Source organism: Chaetodon trifascialis, chromosome 8 (genome assembly GCF_039877785.1).
Source record: "Chaetodon trifascialis isolate fChaTrf1 chromosome 8, fChaTrf1.hap1, whole genome shotgun sequence".
NCBI classification, from domain to species: domain Eukaryota; kingdom Metazoa; phylum Chordata; class Actinopteri; order Chaetodontiformes; family Chaetodontidae; genus Chaetodon; species Chaetodon trifascialis.
In genome coordinates this window covers 23,740,834-23,762,953 of record NC_092063.1, presented here as the reverse complement: position 1 = coordinate 23,762,953, position 22,120 = coordinate 23,740,834, and the positions used below count along the sequence as shown (strand labels likewise).

The window sequence follows — 22,120 nt, the reverse complement described above, 5'->3', positions numbered from 1 at the left end:
GTCTGGCCATTTTGTTTTTAATATAGCTTTTTGGAGTCTCTTGATGGAATTCAGTGCTAAATTGCTGGAGTGTCTCTTAAAAGAAAAAAAAAATCATGTCTGTAAAACCAGTTATGAAGTCAAAGACATTCATTGCATTCTGGGTAAACTGAACATTCCATCTTGGCTGCAAATCACACCAGTCACTGGAAATGTGATTATTTGGCAACGCAGTACATACATTTTGTTGTAATTTAATGAATTTTGTGTTCATGATGAATCAATTTGTTACATCTTCGGTGGTCAGCATCTTCCATGACACAGAAATATTTTGGGCTGTGAAGTGAAAGTGTAGCGTTCACATTGTGCACCATGACATAATGAGCTTAACTAGGTAGAAAGTCAGTCACTGTATCGGACTACCACCCTTTCATAATGCTGGGAATATGTTTAGTGTGCTTGCAAACAACATGTAGCCGGTAAGCAGCTAAGGTATTATTACTGGTTAAGTCAGGGGGTGAGGGCAGCTTGACAAACTTAGCTTGACAGCTAAACTTTGCCTGCTTTGATTCCATATTTTAAGCTTGCAGCGGACTATAATATGATGTTAATAACAGTTTGGAATGTGTGCAGATGCAGGATGGCACATTCTGTCACTCACACCCCACTGATCTATGGGCCACCCTGGATCTGTGGATGGGAGGGTGTGTGAGGGAGGTTGGAGAAAAAAGATAGGGTGGAGCTCGGTCTGTGGCCTTTGAGGAGAAACGCTTATAGTTCCTACTTGCCACTGAAAGTTGCTAAAAACTCCTTGTTGCTGAATTTGCACCTTACACTTGCAATACTCTAGTTTGTTTGCTGATTCTTCAGTTGTGAAATAGTCTGGAAACTTTTTATTTTAAAAACGAATCATACACGCACAGTAAAGTCCTTTTGTCCTTTCTTTCTTTCTGTCTTATGTATCCTCTGGGCTTCTGAATAGACTGGTGGTGTGAGCCCAAATGAGCTGTGCCCTGGTTGCATGACAGGTGAGTAGAAAGTTTTTGTTATTGTAGATCTAACCTTCCTCCCATTTACCTCAGAACAGAGCAGTGCAGCTAGTTTAATCAGTTACACTTTTCACTGGAATGTGAGTTACTCATTTAAGAAAACAAATGCCAAGGCTAATGAAACCTCTTCAGACAACGTGACTCAGGTGAACTGAGTGTGAAACAAAGGAGCTTGCTGGCTTAATTGTGAGCAAAGCAGAGTACTTTTAACTTGTGGAAGTCAGCTTCTGGACATCTTTCTGAAAGAGCTGTTTCAGTCTGGATTCATCCACACCAGAGAGCTGCAGCGCTGTATTTTTAGCAGAGCACAGGCGGTAATCATCTTACTCCTTTGGGTGTACGGCTTGTGACTTTCTGGTCACCAAGTTCTTTTGGTTAGTTTCCACGGAAACCAGACGAATGAGTCACTCCACAAGTTCAGCCAATTCAGCTCTTCAGTTCGGGGGGGCGGGCCTCAGATTTCCAGCTCTCTCTCCCCACGCTGCAGGACTGGAAAATGAAATTGGGGAGAAAACGGTGGCTGGATCCTGGCACAGTGCCCAGTTCTGTTCTTACTTAATCTGCCCTCTGCACCTCCTCCTTCTTTGCCTCCTCCACGTTTCTGCTCTCCCACAGTACTGGCTTTTCCTCCCTTCCTTTCTCCCTCACATTTAGTTTTTTCCCACCCTCCTTTGCACCTCTTTTCTGCCACCTCTCCACTGCCCTCGACCTCCACAACTCAGCACACTGGCAGCTCGAAGCAGTAACGAGACTTACAGTAACTCTTAAAAACATTGATTTTCCCGTTCCCAGAAGCACTAATTTTAGGTGAAATTAGTGTGTTTACCAATCTGTCACATGTGTTTTAGAGGTATTTAGAGGCCACAGATCTCTTTCTGGTGAAACTGAGCAGAGCATTTGCTCACCACTGTTTGGATTTTGATTCTGAACGCTTCCTGTTAGTCTGTTACATATACATACATCTCACATAGAGCATTTACTCTACTCTGAGGGTGACTCTACTGCAGCCTTTATCAGTTATTTGATTGTTTTCCACCAATGTACTTCCTTTCTCTCCGGTTACTTTCTCTTTACTTTCCCATTACTTTATTTGTCCCTCGTGTCTCACAAACACACACAGGCACACACACCACACCCTTCCCCCTCCGCCACCGGTCCCTCACTTCTCCCCCTCTTTGGCTCCCTCTGGGAGGAGGTCCAGTGGCTTGGGAGCACTGGATGACTGACTGAGTCACGCCCGACACACCCAGCAGATGTGTGGGGTAGAGGGAAACATCCAGAATGTGCGTTTATCTGTGTGTGTGTGTAGGACAGAGAGAGTGAGAGATGATTCATGGTTTATCTATGTTGAGCCTCTTAACTGTTTTTACTCGGGAAAAAGGAGAAGCAGATGAAACAGTGTGACCTGTCATGACTGACTCATGCCAGGAGAGAGTTCTGAATGAATTCCTACACTCCAGCTAAAGCTGTTAATCTTATCTCACAATAGCTGCAGAAATAACACCGTTCATGTTAGCCTTAAATAAAAGCATCTGTCAAATGAAAAAGGAGGCAGTTTGTGAATTTCTACACTCTGGGTGATGCAATGTGCTTGCAACACTTGGTATGTTGAGTTCATCTTTAACATGTATTCAGATTTTTGGGGGATTGCAACATTTATCTGAGACTTGGCTGGTGACTCTCAGGGACAAACAGGAGTGGCACATTAAGAGTCACATGTTATCACCCTCACAGATTATAGGATTACAGTCCTTCTGGAGAACTGGGATCAGTTTGATGCATTTCTTTTTTTTTTTTTGTCTTTTGTTGAGATGTTTTAATATTAATGTCTGTCACTAGTTACATGTTCAGTAATCTCTGTGAACACATATCTGGGTATGAATGCAGAATCTATAGGCAAGAGACAAGAGTTCGGCATTGGAAGCATTCTGGTGTGGACTCCTTGTAGTATCGACCGATCACATTTCAGTCAGTTTGGTTACATGCAGGTAAGCTGTCCAAGTGGACAGAAAAAGAGGTGGAATGAATTGGCCGAATTTCCGTCTCAAATGAATTTTGTTTTACTTTATTTGCAGTCATATGCAGATATCCTTTATAGAGATCTACCAAAAGGTCAAGTTGTTGCCAAGTTTTAAAGTCAAGTTGCTAATCGGACTGTAAACAATGACCATTAAATCTTTTATCTGGATATCTGCTGGCTACACCACACGCCCTGAAACATTGACCGTTGGTCCTGGATACTAAAATTGTTGCCCAATATTAGATAGTGAGAATATTTTACTATCCAACTCAAGCTGCACTTTGACTGGAGAGATTTAAATATGTCAGACTATAACAGATTTTCCCATTAAAAAAAGAAAAAGAAAAAAAAGAAAAGAAAAAAACAAACAGGTGATGAACATAATAGAAACAGAATTGTGGGGGTTTTTGAGCAGGTTTTCAACAAGTTAAAACTATTGTTCAGAGCTGAAGTGACTGGCTTGTGTGTTTCCAGCTGGTGAGGTCACCAGTTACAGCAGTTTACCAACTGGCTCTGTGAGTAGGGTCCACTCTCTGCTGAGATCACACTCATAGACCCAATGCCGTTGTACTTGCAAAAATGAGGAAAGCTAAAATGGCTCTAGTAATGGCTTTAAAGGATTTTCATCTTCTTAGCTCTATAATTTTTGTTGAGTCATGACTAATGATAGTGAATCCTCAGAGGGCCTCCTCTCACCATGCAGAGGGAAAGGTATTGTTCAGCAGCTCTCCGTAGAGCCTGAGGAATTACAAGCATGCAGGAGATGCACTTGTGTCCTTCTTTCCCCCAATCTATCCCTCCATCTCTCTCCTATGCTTGTCCGTCCCTCCATGCCTCCCTTTCTACTTTTTCTCTGGAATTCCCTGTCTCTGTCTCTCCAGCGTCTGTCAGTGAGGCCTGAATACGAAGCGTCTGGCTACAACAAAGGCCCAGAGTGTCAGGGAAGACAGCTTTACGACTTCACCCGAAACAACAGAGAGTGAGACTGGCACGAGGAGCCACTCCCGCGACACACACACTTTACACAATATCAGCCTAAGGGCATAAAACATTGTACTGGAAAATGGCACAAATTAGGAAACTATAACTTGCTGTCAAATGTAGTTAGGCAACCAGTCTTGCAGTCTGTGGAATGTTCCAGTTGAGCACTGAGAAAAAAATGTGACAGTGACGATGAATACCGGATTGATTTGGAAAGGTTGAGTTGAAGCTTTATGATCTCTAAATGTCCAAAAATGTGCCAGCCAATTATCAGAATCTATTGCTCCTCATGTCTGTATTCACCACATGTGAAGGGCCTATTAACATAAAGTTATGCAGTGATTCAACTGAGACCAAAAGAGGTCAGTTTGTATCAAAGAGCACACAGGAATTAGACTGACTAATGGAAATGTAAATAAACAGAAAGCAGAGACACAGGCCTGCTTGGACATGGCATGGGAATGGGGGCGTTCTGCCTATAATGGGACAAGGCGCAAGACCTGCAGGTCACGACGTGAATTTTTCAGAAGCTGAAAGAATTTCCCGCAACAGACGGGTGTGTGGGAGGATGATGGTGGAGGCCAGACAGCCATACTGCACAATATAATGATACTGTACATAAACTATTGATTTGAACTGAGAGGAAAAGTCAGGAAATGTTGGGAATAATTTTGCAACACTTTGCGAAAACAAATTGATATCACTCTACCACCAGCAGCTGGTCAACGTAGCTTAGCATAAAAACTCCAGGCAGGGGAAGCAGCTAGTTTGACTGAAGTGTAAGAATTTGTTGTGGTGTCACACAGTGTTGTGTGAGTGGCTATTTCTTGTAATTCCCTTACAATGCAGGCTGAAAGTTTCCTGAATCGTCTCACTAACTCATATAACTCTTATTTTCTCATCAGTCTACACACAATAATTACGAAGCAAAAAACAGGTTGAATGTGTGAATATAAAATCATACTGAATAGCCCATGTCTTTTAATCAGCCGATGTATGACTGCATAATGAATAACTCTGATATCATGTGACGTAATGATTGTTTTGCTCCGTAACACAAAGCTAAAAAACACTCATAGACACAATGGAACACTTTTTCTTCATTTTATTTTGAAGAAAATAAAAGAAAATCAGTTTTTAAGAAATAATTGTTTCACTGGATTTGATGCCCTTGCTCACTGACACCAGTCTGCCATCCACCACAGTCTGAGTGACAGTCACCGTCTGGACCGAATCAACTGCATCCTCTAGTCTGGAAAAATGAGCGAAAGAGTAAAATCAATACAAGGTGGTTCTTTGTTATGAGAGAAACAAGCTACAGTTCCACAGTTGAAATGTAAGGGATGAATTTACTCTTACTTTCCATATCAATGTTGTTTCGTGTTTGCATGAAGCTAATTTGAAATGAAATTTGCAAAGGCTTCCCTGGGATGAACAAAGCTCTAATATGAGTCATCTCACTACACAGAGCATTGAATGTTAACTTTCCGTGAAGATGTCAACTTCATTTTTAATGTTTCATCCAAGCGTCCTCTCCTCATACTCACGTGAGGTCTCCCCCAACGTCCAGCAGTCTCCTGTACTCAATGATCTCAGCCTCCAGTTTCACCTTGATGTTGAGCAGGTACTCATACTCCTGTGTCTTTTCCTGGATGTCAGTGCGGATCTGAGTGAGCTCATTCTCCAGCCTCAGGATGATCACATTGTACTTCTCCACTTCCATGTTGTAACGCACCTCGATGTCACGCAGGTTGGCCTCCAGTGATGCTTTCTGTCAGAAGGTGAAGGAAGAGCATAATTTTGCAGTTGGTCGATGCAGTAGAGAAAAAGAGTGACAGTTTAGGCTTAAATCTTGAACCACTGGTGATGCATTGAAAGTTCAAATTGCACTAGTTTTGCTTACCAGGCTAAGTGTAGACTGTAGTTCAATTTCCAGTGCCTGATACCTCCTCCTCGTTTCAGTTACCAGACTTGTGGCTTCCTTCAGAGCTGTTGAGCTCTCAGTCACTTGGACCTGCACCTCTGTGATCTGCAAACAAGATAAAATACATAGAGTTCAGAGGAAGTGTACACTACAGTGCACAGCTGGTCAACCAAATAAAAATGACTTTGCATTGTCACATTACCTGTGATTCATGCCATGTTTTGAGCTCCTGCTGGTTCTTCAGTGCTATCTTCTCATAGCTAACCCTCATCTCCTCCATGATCTTGGCCAGGTTCTGTCCTTTAGGAGCATCAACATCCACATGGACACTACCCTGTGTGATCTGGGCATGCAATTCAGCAACTTCCTGTTGAGGGGGAAATAGTCAGGGAGTGATTTGCTGAAGGTTAGTGGTGTTATCCTGTGCAAAGAGGTTGAGGAACAAACAGATTGCCATAATGGTGCATATTTACAGTCTAAGGTCCCTCACCGTCTGATGGTTTGTCGTCAAGGTGATCAGCTCCTCCTTCAGAGATTCAATGTCGGTCTCCAGGTGCATGCGAATGACATTGGTGTCATCCAGAACCTTCCTCAGTCTGGCCACATCAGCCTCCACCGCCTGACGCATTGATAGCTCATACTCCATCCTAATCAAACGTACTGTATATCAGATATGTTCACAGTGGATGGAGAGACTGTTTCACTTTGTATACAAGGCTAAACACTCACTTGACTCTGAAGTCGTCTGAAGCCAGCCGTGCATTGTCAAGAGCGATAACAAGATGTGCGTTGCCCTTGATCATTTCAAATATCTGGAAGAAACAAAATAGTTTTTGTATTTTTCAGTGTGTGAAATACAGACAGTATATACTCAGTGGCACTTGGTGTTTTCTGTTCTCCCACAGTCATTTTTGATTGAATGCAGACTGTAATTTTCACTTTGATAAATTCTGCTGTGACAGGACCCGCCCTGATAATACACTGCTAGTCATAAAGACACAAAGCAGGTCATCTTTTTGATAGTGTCTCACATAGCTCGATATGGAGATAAAGATAAGAGTCTGCAGGTGATAAATGTCGTGAAATAAGTCTGTTATAGTAATACATTAACACAACGATAATACAAAACCTGGAATGACTTTTGCTCCAATATTTGACATGAGACATTTAGATGGTGAGGAAAAGTGGACAGAGGATTGATATCATGGTCAGTGAAGGGTTCTTTTTACAATTCCACAGGTATTTTTGATCGGTTTGTCACAGCATAGCTGCCTCGCTTTGTGCTATATTAGAAAGATATTTTGTGCACAAGCATGAAACTTTGTAACACATTTGGTGACGTTCATGCTATTCGACCATTTCCTTTACTTGGTGACACGGCCATCTCTGTAAAAGACAAATGCTGAAGGAGATGCAAATTCATCACTCTGCGATGGATTTGCACTGTTTTTTGTTCTCACTTTTTAATTTTCCATTAAGTGAGCAGACTAAACAAAACACATAAAGTGTCATAAAGACTGACCGACTGATTCATGGACTCACCTTGGCCCTCAGCTCCGTGATGATGGTGTTGTACTTGCTGTAGTCCCTCCCCTCGAAGGGGCCTCTTTTCTCAATGGCCTCTCTGATTTTGATCTCCAGCTTGCCGTTGGCCTTCTCCAGAGTCCTCACTGCCTCCAGGTAGGCAGCCAGGCGGTCGTTCAGACGCTGCATGGTTACCTTCTCGTTAGCGATGGCCAGGTTTCCAGAGTTTAACCCAGAGGATGAGGAGTGGTACTCATACCCACCCCCAAAGCTGCTGCCAACTCGTGTGCCAAAGGTGGCGGTTGAGATCTTGGTTCCACGGCCGCCTGCTCCTCCGCTGACGCTGAAGGGATAGTTCCTCTCTGTGAGAGGAATGCCAAAAGAAAGCTGTCGTTGAAGCTTGGTCTCCATCGCTAAAAGAAGTGCTGTGATCAATCAGAAGAAGAGATGCGTTCTGGCATAAAGGGGCTTGGCAGCTGAGTGGAGGACAGAGGAGAGCTCTTGGGTCTTATATATCACTCTGAAAGGCAAAATTCCTTCCTGCCACTCCTCTCTTATTTGTATTAAAATTTTATCTTCAGCCTTCTTACACAGGCTTTGTCCTCATAACACCCACTCTTACCAATCTGTCAAAGGCAAAAGGGTATGCTAATATTTCCATACTGATAGTGTGTAGTGAGCTCTAGCTATGGTAACAATGATATCAACAGCAGCACAAAAGATCAGACTGGCCATTTTCCATGTTTTTCATATAGTCAAGAAATTCCATAAAAATACAAACACTAACTGTTGATTAATCTTCGAAACAAGTATTGTGTGTTTCTGAAGCTTCCCGCCTCAGTGTTAAAGAGCTTTTGGTCCACAAACACAGTGAGCCACACCGTAATATTGGGTGACATGTTCCATCATTACACTGAACAGTTTGTCATTTAGTGCTTTCTTTTCCGAGTCAGTCCATACACCATGGGGCTTGTTGCTTCAGGCACCCATGAGTGGATGAAACACAATCCAGAAAGAGTAACAGGATTAATAGTAAGACCTGCCAGATGCCATAAATACTGCACAGAGGTCTGTGTATGAGGAATGACTTTACAACACAGGACAACAATCATTTTAAACACCACGATCACCATGTAAGCAGTAGAATGAGCCGTTCAGGTTACAAAATAATAGACTAGGAATGTGCAATTGGACGGTATTGATGGGTCTGCACAGTGATCCCACATTGGCGCACCCATTGGCCAATACAGTGTTCTCATTAAAATGAATGAGGGACCTGTGTTCTTTAAAGTAAAGGTATCAGTGCACCTTTACTGTAAGCTTAAGTTACCAGTGGTTTTAAAAGGGATATAATAATCATCATGCATAGTCTGAGGCCTAGTTTAGTCACAGGGTTAAGTGATCCCATTTGCTTATCTTTAATGATATTGTTACCAGCCGAGATTTCAGTGTGTCATTGACTCCTCTCAAGAATTCATATATTACTTTTGGGATTGAAAGTAATCATTGTTCCTCTGCCACCATCTGCTTCATTCATTCATTCATTCATTCATTCATTCATTCATTCATTCATTCATTCATTCATTCATTTTTTTCATCCTCTGTCATGTTATGATAAATGATATAAATGGTTCTGCTTTCACACAAACATCATTTTCACACCAGGATAAATTTCACAAATGGACTTTATTGAAATGTCTTAATAGCACAGCGCAACAGGCTGACTTAACTGGACAGAAAGAAAACCAAAGATGATGAAATATAAAAAATATTTTGCATTTAATTGGACTCTTATTACTTTGAAATCTTCAATGTCTTCAATGAGTTTGTCTCCGAAAAAGCTCACAGTTCTCCAATTCTAAACTTTTGTCAACATCCGCAGGTCATCACACAAACACATAAATAATAAATATTAAAATAAAAGATAAACAAAAGATGGTTTAGTTATCCTCTGATCCAGTTTATTTATCCGCCTGTGGCGAGCTGTATACCTTGGAAGTCAAACTAATTGCAGCGTCAGTTAATGCCATGTGACTGAGAAGAAAGGAGAACCCATTGGAAAGGGTGGTTTTTGGCCTGTTGTATGTTAGTGTTATGATGCAGTGACAGTGATTGTTGGGAGTTTCGGGTGGTTGCTCCTGGTTTTCAGAGGTTCTTGGTTTCTGTGCTGGAGGACACCACCTTGCCATCTACCAGGGTCTGTGTGACCGTCATCACTTTGGTCTTCACTGTTTTCTTGTCTTCCAGAGCGTCCTGGAGCCTGAATCACAGATCAAGAATAAATCAATTGCCAATTAATTAATGTTTCAGAAGCTGAAAGAATTTCCCGCTGCAGACGGGTGTGTGGGAGGATGATGGTGGAGGCCAGACAGCCATACTGTACATAAACAATTGACTTGACCTGAGAGGAATAGTCGGGAAAATGTTGGGAATAACTTTGCAACATTTTGGGAAAACAAATTGATATCACTCTACCACCAGCAGCTCGTTAACGTATCTTATCATAAAAAAACTTGAGGCAGGGTGTTAGGCTAGGCCTAAATTTCGAAGCAACTGGACTCAAAGTACAGACGAGGAGACAAGAGTAGAAAAAGAAAACAAATTTATTAACCAAATGTACAACAAAAAACACACTCATAGGGACTAGATTAGATAACCAAAAGCACACTTGAAAGGAGTGGTCACAAATAACAGAAAGTGCACTCAAGTAGTGGGAAAAGAAACGAAAGGCGCACTCAAAGAGTGGAACGAACAATTCCCCACGTGGGAGGCTGAGGCTGGGCAAAGGCTGAAAGTGGCTGATAGGCACTGGGAACAAACAAAGCACAGGTGAGGCAAAAGAAAAAGCCACCAAACAAAAGGGCTGAAACAGCAACTTGGCAAAGACTGGAAATACTCATGAGGCACAGTTCTGGTAATCTCATGGGAGAGGCCAGGATAATACAGCGACCACTCGAGCTCAGCATCATCCTTAAGTACCTGAGCTCTAATCAGGCACATGCGCTCCAGGTGCGCTGCCAGGGAGGAGGAGCCAGCTGGGTAAAGGGAACCACCCAGCTGAGACAGACAGGGGAACAGACAGACAGACACATAAGGGAAAAGGGAAACAGAGAACACTAGGTGCAGACAAATCTAGCGGATCCTCACACAGGGGAAGCAGCTAGTTTGACTGAAGTGTAAGAATTTGTTGTGGTGTCACACAGTGTTGTGTGAGTGGCTATTTCTTGTAATTCCTTTACAATGCAGACTTAAAGTTTTCTGAATAATCTTCTAACTTATATAACTCTTATTTTCTCATCAGTCTACATGCAATAATTAAGAAGCAAAAACAGGTTGAATGTGTGAATATAAAATCATACTGAATAGCCCATGTCTTATAATCAGCCGATGTATGACTGCATAATGAATAACTCTGATATCATGTGACGTAATGATTGTTTTGCTCCGTAACACAAAGCTAAAAAACACTCATAGACACAATAGAACACTTTTTCTTCATTTTATTTTGTCGCAAAGCTCCCCCCCGACCAAGTTTTTAAGAAACAATCTGTTTTTAGTTATAAAGATATATATATATATATATATATATATATATATATATATATATATATATATATATATATATATTAGGGCTGTCAGTTTAACGCGTTAATTAGATTAATTAATTACGCTGCAAATTAATGCGCTATAAAAATTAACGCAATTAATCATGAGTGGCAAGTCAATGCGCAAGCATTTTAAATTTGGCCCTTTGAATGACTCGTAGGCTGCAGTGGCAGGTCGCATCCTACCTGCGCCACTAGTCAAAAGCAGTGTGACAACAGACATGGATGCGACACCGGAGAGCGAGGCAAGTCTACTTGGACCTTTGAACGGCAAGTTTATTTATAAAAAGAACAAAGACGGGACTATTAACAAGAACGCAGTGATTTGTACCTTGTGTAAAAAAGAATTTTATTATTATTATATATATATATTATTATATATATATAGTTCTCTCTCTTTTCTTTCTTTTCTAATTTTATTCTAATTCCATTCCTTTAAGGAGCACTGCAACTAAAACAATTTCCCCTCTGGAATTAATAAAGGATTTCTTAGTCTGAATCTGAATCTGATTCACTGGATTTGCTGTCCTTGCGCTTTGGCACCATTTTCCCACCCAGCACAGTCACCGTCTGGACCGAATCAACTGCATCCTCTAGTCTGGAAAAATGAGCGAAAGAGTAAAATCAATACAAGGTGGTTCTTTGTTATGAGAGAAACAAGCTACAGTTCTGCAGCAGATGTAAGGGATGAATTTACTCTTACTTTCCATATCAATGTTGTTTCGTGTTTGCATGAAGCTAATTTGAATCAAAATTTGCAAAGGCTTCCCTGGGATGAACAAAGCTCTAATATGAGTCATCTCACTACACAGAGCATTGAATGTTAACTTTCCGTGAAGATATCAACTTCATTTTTAATGTTTCATCCAAGCGTCCTCTCCTCATACTCACTTGAAGTCTCCCCCAACGTCCAGCAGTCTCCTGTACTCAATGATCTCAGCCTCCAGTTTCACCTTGATGTTGAGCAGGTACTCATACTCCTGTGTCTTTTCCTTGATGTCAATGCGCATCCGAGTGAGCTCTTTCTCCAGCCTCAGGATGATCACATTGTACTTCTCCACTTCCATGTTGTAACGCACCTCGATGTCACGCAGGTTGGCCTCCAGTGATGCTTTCTGTCAGAAGGTGAAGGAAGAGCATAATTTTGCAGTTGGTCGATGCAGTAGAGAAAAAGAGTGACAGTTTAGGCTTAAATCTTGAACCACTGGTGATGCATTGAAAGTTCAAATTGCACTAGTTTTGCTTACCAGGCTAAGTGTAGACTGTAGTTCAATTTCCAGTGCCTGATACCTCCTCCTCGTTTCAGTTACCAGACTTGTGGCTTCCTTCAGAGCTGTTGAGCTCTCAGTCACTTGGACCTGCACCTCTGTGATCTGCAAACAAGATAAAATACATAGAGTTCAGAGGACGTGTACACTACAGTGCACAGCTGGTCAACCAAATAAAAATGACTTTGCATTGTCACATTACCTGCGATTCATGCCATGTTTTGAGCTCCTGCTGGTTCTTCAGTGCTATCTTCTCATAGCTAACCCTCATCTCCTCCATGATCTTGGCCAGGTTCTGTCCTTTAGGAGCATCAACATCCACATGGACACTACCCTGTGTGATCTGGGCATGCAATTCAGCAACTTCCTGTTGAGGGGGAAATAGTCAGGGAGTGATTTGCTGAAGGTTAGTGGTGTTATCCTGTGCAAAGAGGTTGAGGAACAAACAGGTCCCTCACCGTCTGATGGTTTTTCTTCAGGGCCTTCAGCTCCTCCTTCAGAGATTCAATGTCGGTCTCCAGGTGCATGCGAATGACATTGGTGTCATCCAGAACCTTCCTCAGTCTGGCCACATCAGCCTCCACCGCCTGACGCATTGATAGCTCATACTCCATCCTAATCAAACGTACTGTATATCAGATATGTTCACAGTGGATGGAGAGACTGTTTCACTTTGTATACAAGGCTAAACACTCACTTGATTCTGAAGTCGTCTGAAGCCAGCCGTGCATTGTCAAGAGCGATAACAAGATGTGCGTTGCCCTTGATCATTTCAAATATCTGGAAGAAACAAAATAGTTTTTGTATTTTTCAGTGTGTGAAATACAGACAGTATATACTCAGTGGCACTTGGTGTTTTCTGTTCTCCCACAGTCATTTTTGATTGAATGCAGACTGTAATTTTCACTTTGATAAATTCTGCTGTGACAGGACCCGCCCTGATAATACACTGCTAGTCATAAAGACACAAAGCAGGTAATCTTTTTGATAGTGTCTCACATAGCTCGATATGGAGATAAAGATAAGAGTCTGCAGGTGATAAATGTCGTGAAATAAGTCTGTTATAGTAATACATTAACACAACGATAATACAAAACCTGGAATGACTTTTGCTCCAATATTTGACATGAGACATTTAGATGGTGAGGAAAAGTGGACAGAGGATTGATATCATGGTCAGTGAAGGGTTCTTTTTACAATTCCACAGATATTTTTGATCGGTTTGTCACAGCATAGCTGCCTCGCTTTGTGCTATATTAGAAAGATATTTTGTGCACAAGCATGAAACTTTGTAACACATTTGGTGACGTTCATGCTATTCGACCATTTCCTTTACTTGGTGACACGGCCATCTCTGTAAAAGACAAATGCTGAAGGAGATGCAAATTCATCACTCTGCGATGGATTTGCACTGTTTTTTGTTCTCACTTTTTAATTTTCCATTAAGTGAGCAGACTAAACAAAACACATAAAGTGTCATAAAGACTGACCGACTGATTCATGGACTCACCTTGGCCCTCAGCTCCGTGATGATGGTGTTGTACTTGCTGTAGTCCCTCTCTTCCAAGGGGCCTCTTTTCTCAATGGCCTTTCTGATTTTGATCTCCAGCTTGCCGTTGGCCTTCTCCAGAGTCCTCACTGCCTCCAGGTAGGCAGCCAGGCGGTTGTTCAGGTGCTGCATGGTTACCTTCTCGTTAGTGATGGCCAGATTTCCAGAGGTTAACCCAGAGGATGAGGAGTGGTACTCATACCCACCCCCGAAGCTGCTGCCAAAGGTGGCGGTTGAGATCTTGCTACCACGGCCGCCTGCTCCTCCGCTGACGCTGAAGGGATAGTTCCTCTCTGTGAGAGGAATGCCAAAAGAAAGCTGTCGTTGAAGCTTGGTCTCCATCGCTAAAAGAAGTGCTGTGATCAATCAGAAGAAGAGATGCGTTCTGGCACAGAGGGGCTTGGCAGCTGAGTGGAGGACAGAGGAGAGCTCTTGGGTCTTATATATCACTCTGAAAGGCAAAATTCCTTCCTGCCTATCCTCTCTTATCTGTATTTCTTCTTCCTTCTTGCATAGACTTTGTCCTCATAACACCTACTCTAACCAATCTGTCCAGCTTCCTCCCACATACCAAAAACATGCTCATTAGGTTGATTGATGACTCTAAAATTGCCCTTAGGTGTGAGTGTGAGTGTGAATGGTTGTTTTTCTTGCATGTGGCCCTGCGATCGACTGGCGACCGATCCAGGGTGTACCCCGCCTCTCGCCCTTTGATAGCTGGGATAGGCTCCAGCCCCCCGCAACCCTGAAAGGGATAGGCGGTATAGAAAATGGATGGATGGATGTTCCGTCATTACACTGAACAGTTTGTCATTTAATGCTTTCTTTTCTGAGTCAGTCCATACACCATGGGGCTTGTTGCTTCAGGCACCCATGAGTGGATGAAACACAATCCAGAAAGAGTAACAGGATTAATAGTAAGTCCTACCAGACGCCAGAAATACTGCACAGAGGTCTGTGTATGAGGAATGACTTTACAACACAGGACAACAATCATTTTAAACACCACGATCACCATGTAAGCAGTAGAATGAGCCGTTCAGGTTACAAAATAATAGACTAGGAATGTGCAATTGGACGGTATTGATGGGTCTGCACAGTGATCCCACATTGGCGCACCCATTGGCCAATACAGTGTTCTCATTAAAATGAATGAGGGACCTGTGTTCTTTAAAGTAAAGGTATCAGTGCACCTTTACTGTAAGCTCAAGTTACCAGTGGTTTTAAAAGGGATATAATAATCATCATGCATAGTCTGAGGCCTAGTTTAGTCACAGGATTAAGTGATCCCATTTGCTTATCTTTAATGATATTGTTACCAGCCGAGATTTCAGTGTGTCCTTGACTCCTCTCAAGAATTCATATATTACTTTTGGAAGTGAAAGTAATCATTGTTCCTCTGCCACCATCTGCTTCATTCATTCATTCATTCATTCATTCATTCATTCATTCATTCATTCATTCATTCATTCATTCATTCATTTTTTTCATCCTCTGTCATGTTATGATAAATGATATAAATGGTTCTGCTTTCACACAAACATCATTTTCACACCAAGATAAATTTCACAAATGGACTTTATTGAAATGTCTTAATAGCACAGCGCAACAGGCCGACTTAACTGGACAGAAAGAAAACCAAAGATGATGAAATATAAAAAATATTTTGCATTTAATTGGACTCTCTTATTATTTTGAAATCTTCAATGTCTTCAGTGAGTTTGTCTCCGAAAAAGCTCACAGTTCTCCAATTCTAAACTTTTGTCAACATCCGCAGGTCATCACACAAACACATAAATAATCACGATGAAATAAATAAAAGATGGTTTAGTTATCTTCTGATCCAGTTTATTTATCCGCCTGTGGCGAGCTGTATACCTAGGAAGTCAGACTAATTGCAGCGTCAGTTAATGCCATGTGACTGAGAAGAAAGGAGAACCCATTGGAAAGGGTGGTTTTTGGCCTGTTGTATGTTAGTGTTATGATGCAGTGACAGTGATTGTTGGGAGTTTCGGGTGGTTGCTCCTGGTTTTCAGAGGTTCTTGGTTTCTGTGCTGGAGGACACCACCTTGCCATCTACCAGGGTCTGTGTGACCGTCATCACTTTGGTCTTCACTGTTTTCTTGTCTTCCAGAGCGTCCTGGAGCCTGAATCACAGATCAAGAATAAATTAATTGCCAGCTAGTTGGACAGGTTTTTAATGGTGACCTGTGCATCTGCTGGTTGGTCCCAGGGCAGACAACTCTGTCATTATAGAATAATTAATATACTCACATGAAGTCTTCACCATCCAGCAGCCGTCTGTACGTGGCGATCTCGGCCTCCAGCTTCATCTTTGTGTTGAGCAGGGCCTCGTACTCCTGTGTCTGCAGCTGGATGTTGTTGCGCAGCTGTGTGAGCTCACCCTCCAGGCCCAGCAGGATGTTGTTGAGAGACTCAATCTCCATGTTGTAACGCATCTCTGTGTCCCTCAGCGTGCCCTCCAGAGAGCCCTTCTGTGAGCGCGAGATGCGCAAGAGGAGAGAAAAGAACAGGTTAAAATTTTACAGTGAACTCAACTTGCCGATGACAGCTCCATAGCAAGGGGCCACCAGAGTGTAAAGCTTGTGTCAACAAAGTAAATGTGAGAGACTTGAAGTGAGAGTGCTGATTTAGGCATTGCAGGGAGTTAAGATCAGCATGTGTTGAGGTAAATGAAGTGTGTGCTGACTGAGTGCTTCTCACCAGGCTCATCTGTGACTCCAGCTCGATCTCCAGGGTTTGCACCTGTCTGCGCAGGTCATTCACCTCTGTCTGGGCACCCTTCAGGGCCTCTGTGTTGTGGGTGACCTGGGTCTGCACCTCTGTTATCTGAAATAATGATTGAAGTTAAAAAGAAATGCAAAAAATCATTTGAAGACTGCACTAACTAACAGGGACTGTTTGAGAGGAGCTTCCCTGTTTGCAGATGACAGTTGAATCTTAATCATTTACCTGAGATTCGTGCCATGCTTTGAGTTCTTCTTGATTCTTTAGTGCCATCTTCTCATACTTGGCCCTTATTTCTGCCATGATCTGAGCCAGGTCCTGTCCTTTAGGAGCGTCGACATCCACGTGGACTCCTGACTGGGCAATCTGGTTACGAAGCTCCATAACTTCCTACAGAAATGAGAATGAATAGAGGAATTCATAGACATAAACACAAATCCAAACCCTTGTCATCTGACTGGGAACAGTACAAAAAGTAGCACTTAAAAGGTGCAAATGAAATAATGTCCATGTGAAATCTTTCAGTCACTTCGAATGGATAGAGTACTGCTGAGATCTTATGCATTCTACCACTTCAAACTTTTTTTTATTGAGCTGTGACCCAGCCCTGACTCCTAACCTCTTCCCACCATAATCATATTATGGTCAGGTAAATATACAGGGGGTGCATCTCAACCTGTGTCTGGGGTTTGAAACACTTAATTCCTTCAGTAAACAAACAGCTGCGTTTCTTATGCACTTAAATTATAGTAATTTTAATTCTTTGGTGTTTTCTCGGTTGCCAAATATGTATGGGAAGCATTTTTATGATGAGGTTTCCCGCGAAATTCACTGACAGATATTTCAGATTTCTTAACAAACCTCCCTCTTCCCCTGAAGTTTTCTCAAGCTTGTTTTCAAGAACGCCCTGCAGCATGTCAGGATGTGTGGGCTGCCGTCATTGCGCAGTGTGTAATATACATAGTATATCTAACTTAAGCGCCCATGGTAGTGATATTTAAAGGAATTACTGAGATCAGCTATGAAGCAAATATTATATGTGAAGAAGTTGACTTTTGTTTGTAATTCATCAGACTTTGTTGACAGCAGCATTACAACGCTGAAGCAGCCTGATTACAACCTTTGACTAATCTTTGACTTTAGCAGACAAAAGCTGCAAAGTCAGAGCTTGAGGTTATGTTAACCGTGGTGAAATGCTGTTCTCTAAATCAGCCGTGTTGTGATGGGATCCTGCATCATCACAGAATTCTCTGCTAATGTTAGATCAGTTTTGGTTTTTTCACATTTCTGCATTGCTGTTTTTGTCCTTGCTTTCTTCACTGGTTGGAAGTGGGCAGGGCTCAGCTGGAAAAAATGCAGTTTCACTGAGCACCAATTAGAGTTTACAAACATTTGAATCTGACATTTGATGGCAGTTGAGTTGGGTTGTTTGCTAATGCTGTCAGTAAGTTTTTGAATGTTAACCTCAATAAATACCTCAAAATATTTTTTTCCTCATACTCATTTAGTCACTAATGTTTAATATTACAGAGAAATATCTAAGATTTCAAACTAAGTGTTCATGGGCTGCAAAGTTGAGGTTTCAGAATCAGAATCAGGTTTATTGCTATAACTACCGTGCTACATCATTCTTACGTTTTCATGGTTCTTCTTCAGATGGATGAGCTCCTCCTTCAGGGTTTCAATCTCGCTTTCCAGGTTCATGCGGCTCATATTGGTGTCATCAATGAGCTTCCTCAGACCGACAATGTCGGCCTCCACAGACTGGCGGATGGCCATCTCAGACTCGTATCTAAACAGCACAGGGCAAGGCAGTGAGGGTAACTTCAAAGCCTGGTACAGCTGCTTGGATTCACAGAGATTGGTCTGACTTTTTAATCTATTATCAGACTTGGTATTCAGTGAGTAACTCAATGACTACAGTGATTGAATGGACCTATAATTATCACCAACATATCTTTCCTTTAGGTTTAAATAAGGCCATTATTTGGTCAGCATACAATGTTCAACACGCCACTTGCCAGCTGTGTTTGCTGTGACATTTAATTTATGAAACACCAGCTGTGATGCAAAGGTGATGATTTATGACTACAAGACAAACAACTGTCTCTTCAGATCATGACAATGTGTATTCATCTTACAACCCATTCAGCAGTTAAGCAGGGTGTGCCCGCAGCTGTCAGGCGGAGTGTTTTACAATCTCAGTGGTACTGCAGCCATGACTTACTTCACTCTGAAGTCATCGGCTGCCAGGCGAGCGTTGTCGATGTTGAGAGCCAGGCGGGCATTGTCAGTGGTGGCATCAAACACCTGGAACAGGTTTACATAAGAGGTGGTTTAGATTGCAAATGAAAAAAAGTTTCCTGAGGAAACTTTTAAAACATTGTAAGAACATTGTTCCACATATGAAACAAATTCTACTCAAATTGGCCACTGTTTACACTTGACTGAAACAAAAACATCTGAATGCTAAAATTGGAAAGTTTCTTTGTGCACATTTAAAATCCAGTTTTAAAGAGGCAAGCCTATGTGCATGATTTGTGACATCACAAATTGCTTGGAAGCCAATCCTGATCCAGTATTCAACTCACATAAATGTAGTGTGGAAACTTGAAACCTCCATGCTCAGACACTGAGAATGGACTTTTCAGTAAAGTAGCAGATCTCTTGTGAAGTAGTTAAACTTTTGAAATCACGTACATTTGCATAGTTAGAGGTTTGTGTTTTTTTATTGAAGGAGAAGAAGTAGATGGTTAATTTTTTTTATGGGTGTGTATTCCAGTGAAGTAAGTTATAATAGGTTCAGTGACAGCTAGCAGCAGACAGATGGCTGCAGTGTTTGCTTTAGCAGTCACAGTTCATTAGATAAGGGCTGGACTGGATGGGAAGGGAGACATCCAGGTGACAAAGTGCACCAGCCAATCAGTGGCTGCCAAGCGGCAACTGCCTGTTGCTAAAGAGGAACAGGATCTATCCTGTCAGCAGGACAGAGGCAGGTGATTTGCATGAGGAAGGTGGTGATGGTGGTGATGGTGGTGATGGTGGTGGCAGTTGTGTGTGTGCGTGCTTGGTCATGTGAGTGCACACGTGTTCGCATGGGTGGTTGACTGTGCATGCTGTACTGGATCGGGCTGTTTTGGTGTTGCTGTGAGAGTGTGTTTTCTCAAATGGGGGGCTGAGGCCAAGGGCACCATTTGAGTGATTTTTGCATCCTGGCAAATGAGAAATGAGCTGTTTGGATGAAATGAAGCCCTTGGCTGTTGGTAGAATAAACAAAACCTAATTTCAAAGAGTTTTAGTCTTTAATGTTATAATGTTTGTAGAATGATGCTAGAATGGAAACTCCCTCGTCTTCTGTCTTTGCCTTCCATTTTGCCCATTTAATTTGTCAGAATTTCAAGGAGGGTTAGCTGACCTTGATGCTGCTATCTGTGCTGCTCCCACAAGGAAAAGGATTTGAAAAAGGCATGCTCTCTGTGGGCAACATGCAAAAATAACACTGGTGTCCAGTGTTGAGCTGCTAAAGTAGACACACAGTGTTTGCGTGTTTCTCCAGTTGGTTTCCATTTGGAAAATGCACATGACTTCATTTTCTGAAGAGGAGAAAGTAGCTTTGAATGAAGATTAACAGCAAGAGGACACAGTCCAGTTCTTGTTCAGTCAATGTGTTACTGTGGTTTTTCTCTTTCTTTGAATTCAATGGGGCAAAAACCACAATCAATGATTTACTAATTTTCCTGGTTGTGTAATGCCTTCATTTGCTTTCAGTTCTAAAATCTTTTTGCAGTAGTTAATTGTATCAGACTTATTTGTATGGGGCATATCAGGTAAGAGTGAAATGTTATAGTGTTATAAAATTAATTACTTAAAAATGCAGTATATAGTGAAATAAGGTAGCTCCACCTTGAATGATGACAGAGAAGTGAGTTGAGTTTCCCCTTATTTTCCCTCTGCCCCTACTTTAGCTTCTATTTTAAGTACACACAGTAGTAATGACTGTACTGTATGTTCAGTCATATTGTCCAACTAAGAACACACTGTTATGTTAATCTACCAAAGACGTAAATTTTAGTTTGAGTTTTGATGTGTGGGCCTGCAGGTTGATCCATTACAGTCTGTAAAGTCCCTGGACTCTCTTGTTTTTTTGTTTTATTCTCTGTTTCCTGTCTCTTTGACCCCTGATGCGCCAACATTCCTCCACCATACTGTTTCCGGTCCAGCCCTCGGCCCCCAGCCCTTGGAGTCAAGTTAGGCACAGTGCAAAGGACCAGCAGGAACCCGTTCAACCCCCAACCTACAGTCAAGCAGTAATCCTGAGTACTGATGGGGTTATCATCAGGTTAGGGAGTACAGAATAAATTGCTTTGAACGCAGTGAAAATAGCATTAAGGTGTATTGTGACTTTGTCTACTTAAAAAATTTCTAGTTCAATCACACTTACATTACATCTTCTCAAAACATTTGCCATCTCATAAAGCAGTCTGTGTTTCATCCTTCATTTCACCCATTACCATTTCCTCCCTCCCTCCCTTTCTACTCTCTACTCTCTTGCTCAAGACTTAATAAATCAACACATGCACACTCCCCCACCAGCCCCCTCCTCACCTTCTTCCTCAGGTCGTCCAGGATGGCCTGGTACTTGCTGTAGTCTCTGAAGTCAGGTCCACTCTTCTCCAGGGCCTCCTTGATCTTAATCTCCAGCTTGTGGTTGGCCTGCTCCAAGTTCCTCACAGTCTCCAGGTAGTTGGCCAGACGGTCGTTCAGGTTCTGCATAGCAAACTTCTCATTGCCCATAATGTCGCCGGTCTTCCCACTGGCACTCACCTGGATGCTGCTGGAGAAGCCCCCTGCTCCAGAGCCCATTCCCATGCCGACTCCCAGCCCACTGCGGACGCTGGAGGAGACACTGATGGGGGCCCCACCGGCCCCGCCATGGATAGTGGGTGCCCTGTAGACAGGAGTAGAGGTACGGGTGAATGACATGGCAGGAGCCCTGCTACTACTGGAGGAGCGCACAGAGTATGCAGTTTGCATGGAGGTTTTCATTGTTGTAGTAGAGTGTGAGACTCTGTGAGAGAGACTGTGAGTAAGAGAGAGAGGCACAGGCGGGCAGGCAGAAATGGGAGCTCACAGACACAAGGCAGGAGGAGAGGGGAAGCTGTTAAACTATATAAACCTTGTGGGCCCTCAGGTCCGCCCATCAGGCCACTCCCCCCCACCCTGAGTCACCTCCCTCTTTTCCACAGTCCTAAACCACAGGCCTTGTTCAGACCATGTGCCTCACAAGCTTCCTAAGTTGGTAAATTCTTGGGACTTAGTGGAATCCAATAACCTGAAGATTTCCAGAATTTGGAAAATAAAACTAGACATTTTTTATTAGACTTGAATAATTCTAAATATCATTTGGCTTGTACTGATAGCACAGTAAAGTCCAAGAACATCATTTCATCTTTATTTCCCCCAAAGATATTAA

At 42.3% G+C, this 22,120-nt stretch overlaps 3 protein-coding genes across 3 annotated transcripts; all 3 read right to left on the bottom strand.

Annotated features, from left to right (window-relative positions):
- Positions 1-5,166: 5,166 nt before the first annotated feature.
- Positions 5,167-7,888, bottom strand: LOC139335016 (keratin, type I cytoskeletal 18-like). Its single transcript, XM_070968395.1, has 7 exons — positions 7,496-7,888; positions 6,683-6,765; positions 6,444-6,600; positions 6,156-6,320; positions 5,933-6,058; positions 5,577-5,800; positions 5,167-5,281 (listed from the first exon to the last, which is right to left on the bottom strand). Exons 1-7 carry the CDS (start codon positions 7,886-7,888, stop codon positions 5,167-5,169), a joined length of 1,263 nt encoding a protein of 420 aa, XP_070824496.1.
- A 1,256-nt stretch (positions 7,889-9,144) lies between these two features.
- On the bottom strand, positions 9,145-14,241 carry LOC139335578 (keratin, type I cytoskeletal 18-like). The gene is made up of 7 exons (XM_070969236.1): positions 13,861-14,241; positions 13,048-13,130; positions 12,809-12,965; positions 12,553-12,717; positions 12,330-12,455; positions 11,974-12,197; positions 9,145-9,737 (listed from the first exon to the last, which is right to left on the bottom strand). The coding sequence occupies exons 1-7, from the start codon at positions 14,239-14,241 to the stop codon at positions 9,623-9,625; spliced, it is 1,251 nt and encodes a 416-aa protein (XP_070825337.1). The 3' UTR covers positions 9,145-9,622.
- A 1,218-nt stretch (positions 14,242-15,459) lies between these two features.
- krt18a.1 (keratin 18a, tandem duplicate 1) lies at positions 15,460-21,791 on the bottom strand. The gene is made up of 7 exons (XM_070967579.1): positions 21,253-21,791; positions 18,875-18,957; positions 18,283-18,439; positions 16,873-17,037; positions 16,624-16,749; positions 16,174-16,394; positions 15,460-16,046 (listed from the first exon to the last, which is right to left on the bottom strand). Exons 1-7 carry the CDS (start codon positions 21,691-21,693, stop codon positions 15,932-15,934), a joined length of 1,308 nt encoding a protein of 435 aa, XP_070823680.1. The 5' UTR covers positions 21,694-21,791; the 3' UTR covers positions 15,460-15,931.
- Between the last annotated feature and the right edge of the window lie 329 nt (positions 21,792-22,120).

Bases quoted from the DNA above. Each gene is read 5' to 3' on its own strand.
- krt18a.1 (XM_070967579.1), bottom strand. From the start codon at position 21,693: ATGAAAACCTCCATGCAAACTGCATACTCTGTGCGCTCCTCCAGTAGT. The intron at 18,440-18,874 runs GTAAGTCATGGC...TGTGCTGTTTAG, and splicing joins GCCGATGACTTCAGAGTGAA to ATACGAGTCTGAGATGGCCA. The intron at 16,047-16,173 runs GTGAGTATATTA...TCTGTGATTCAG, and splicing joins CTGGATGGTGAAGACTTCAT to GCTCCAGGACGCTCTGGAAG.
- LOC139335016 (XM_070968395.1), bottom strand. From the start codon at position 7,888: ATGGAGACCAAGCTTCAACGACAGCTTTCTTTTGGCATTCCTCTCACA. The intron at 6,321-6,443 runs GTGAGGGACCTT...CCCCCTCAACAG, and splicing joins TGACGACAAACCATCAGACG to GAAGTTGCTGAATTGCATGC. The intron at 6,059-6,155 runs GTAATGTGACAA...TCTTGTTTGCAG, and splicing joins AAACATGGCATGAATCACAG to ATCACAGAGGTGCAGGTCCA.
- LOC139335578 (XM_070969236.1), bottom strand. From the start codon at position 14,241: ATGGAGACCAAGCTTCAACGACAGCTTTCTTTTGGCATTCCTCTCACA. The intron at 13,131-13,860 runs GTGAGTCCATGA...TGTTTCTTCCAG, and splicing joins TCACGGAGCTGAGGGCCAAG to ATATTTGAAATGATCAAGGG. The intron at 12,718-12,808 runs GTGAGGGACCTG...CCCCCTCAACAG, and splicing joins TGAAGAAAAACCATCAGACG to GAAGTTGCTGAATTGCATGC.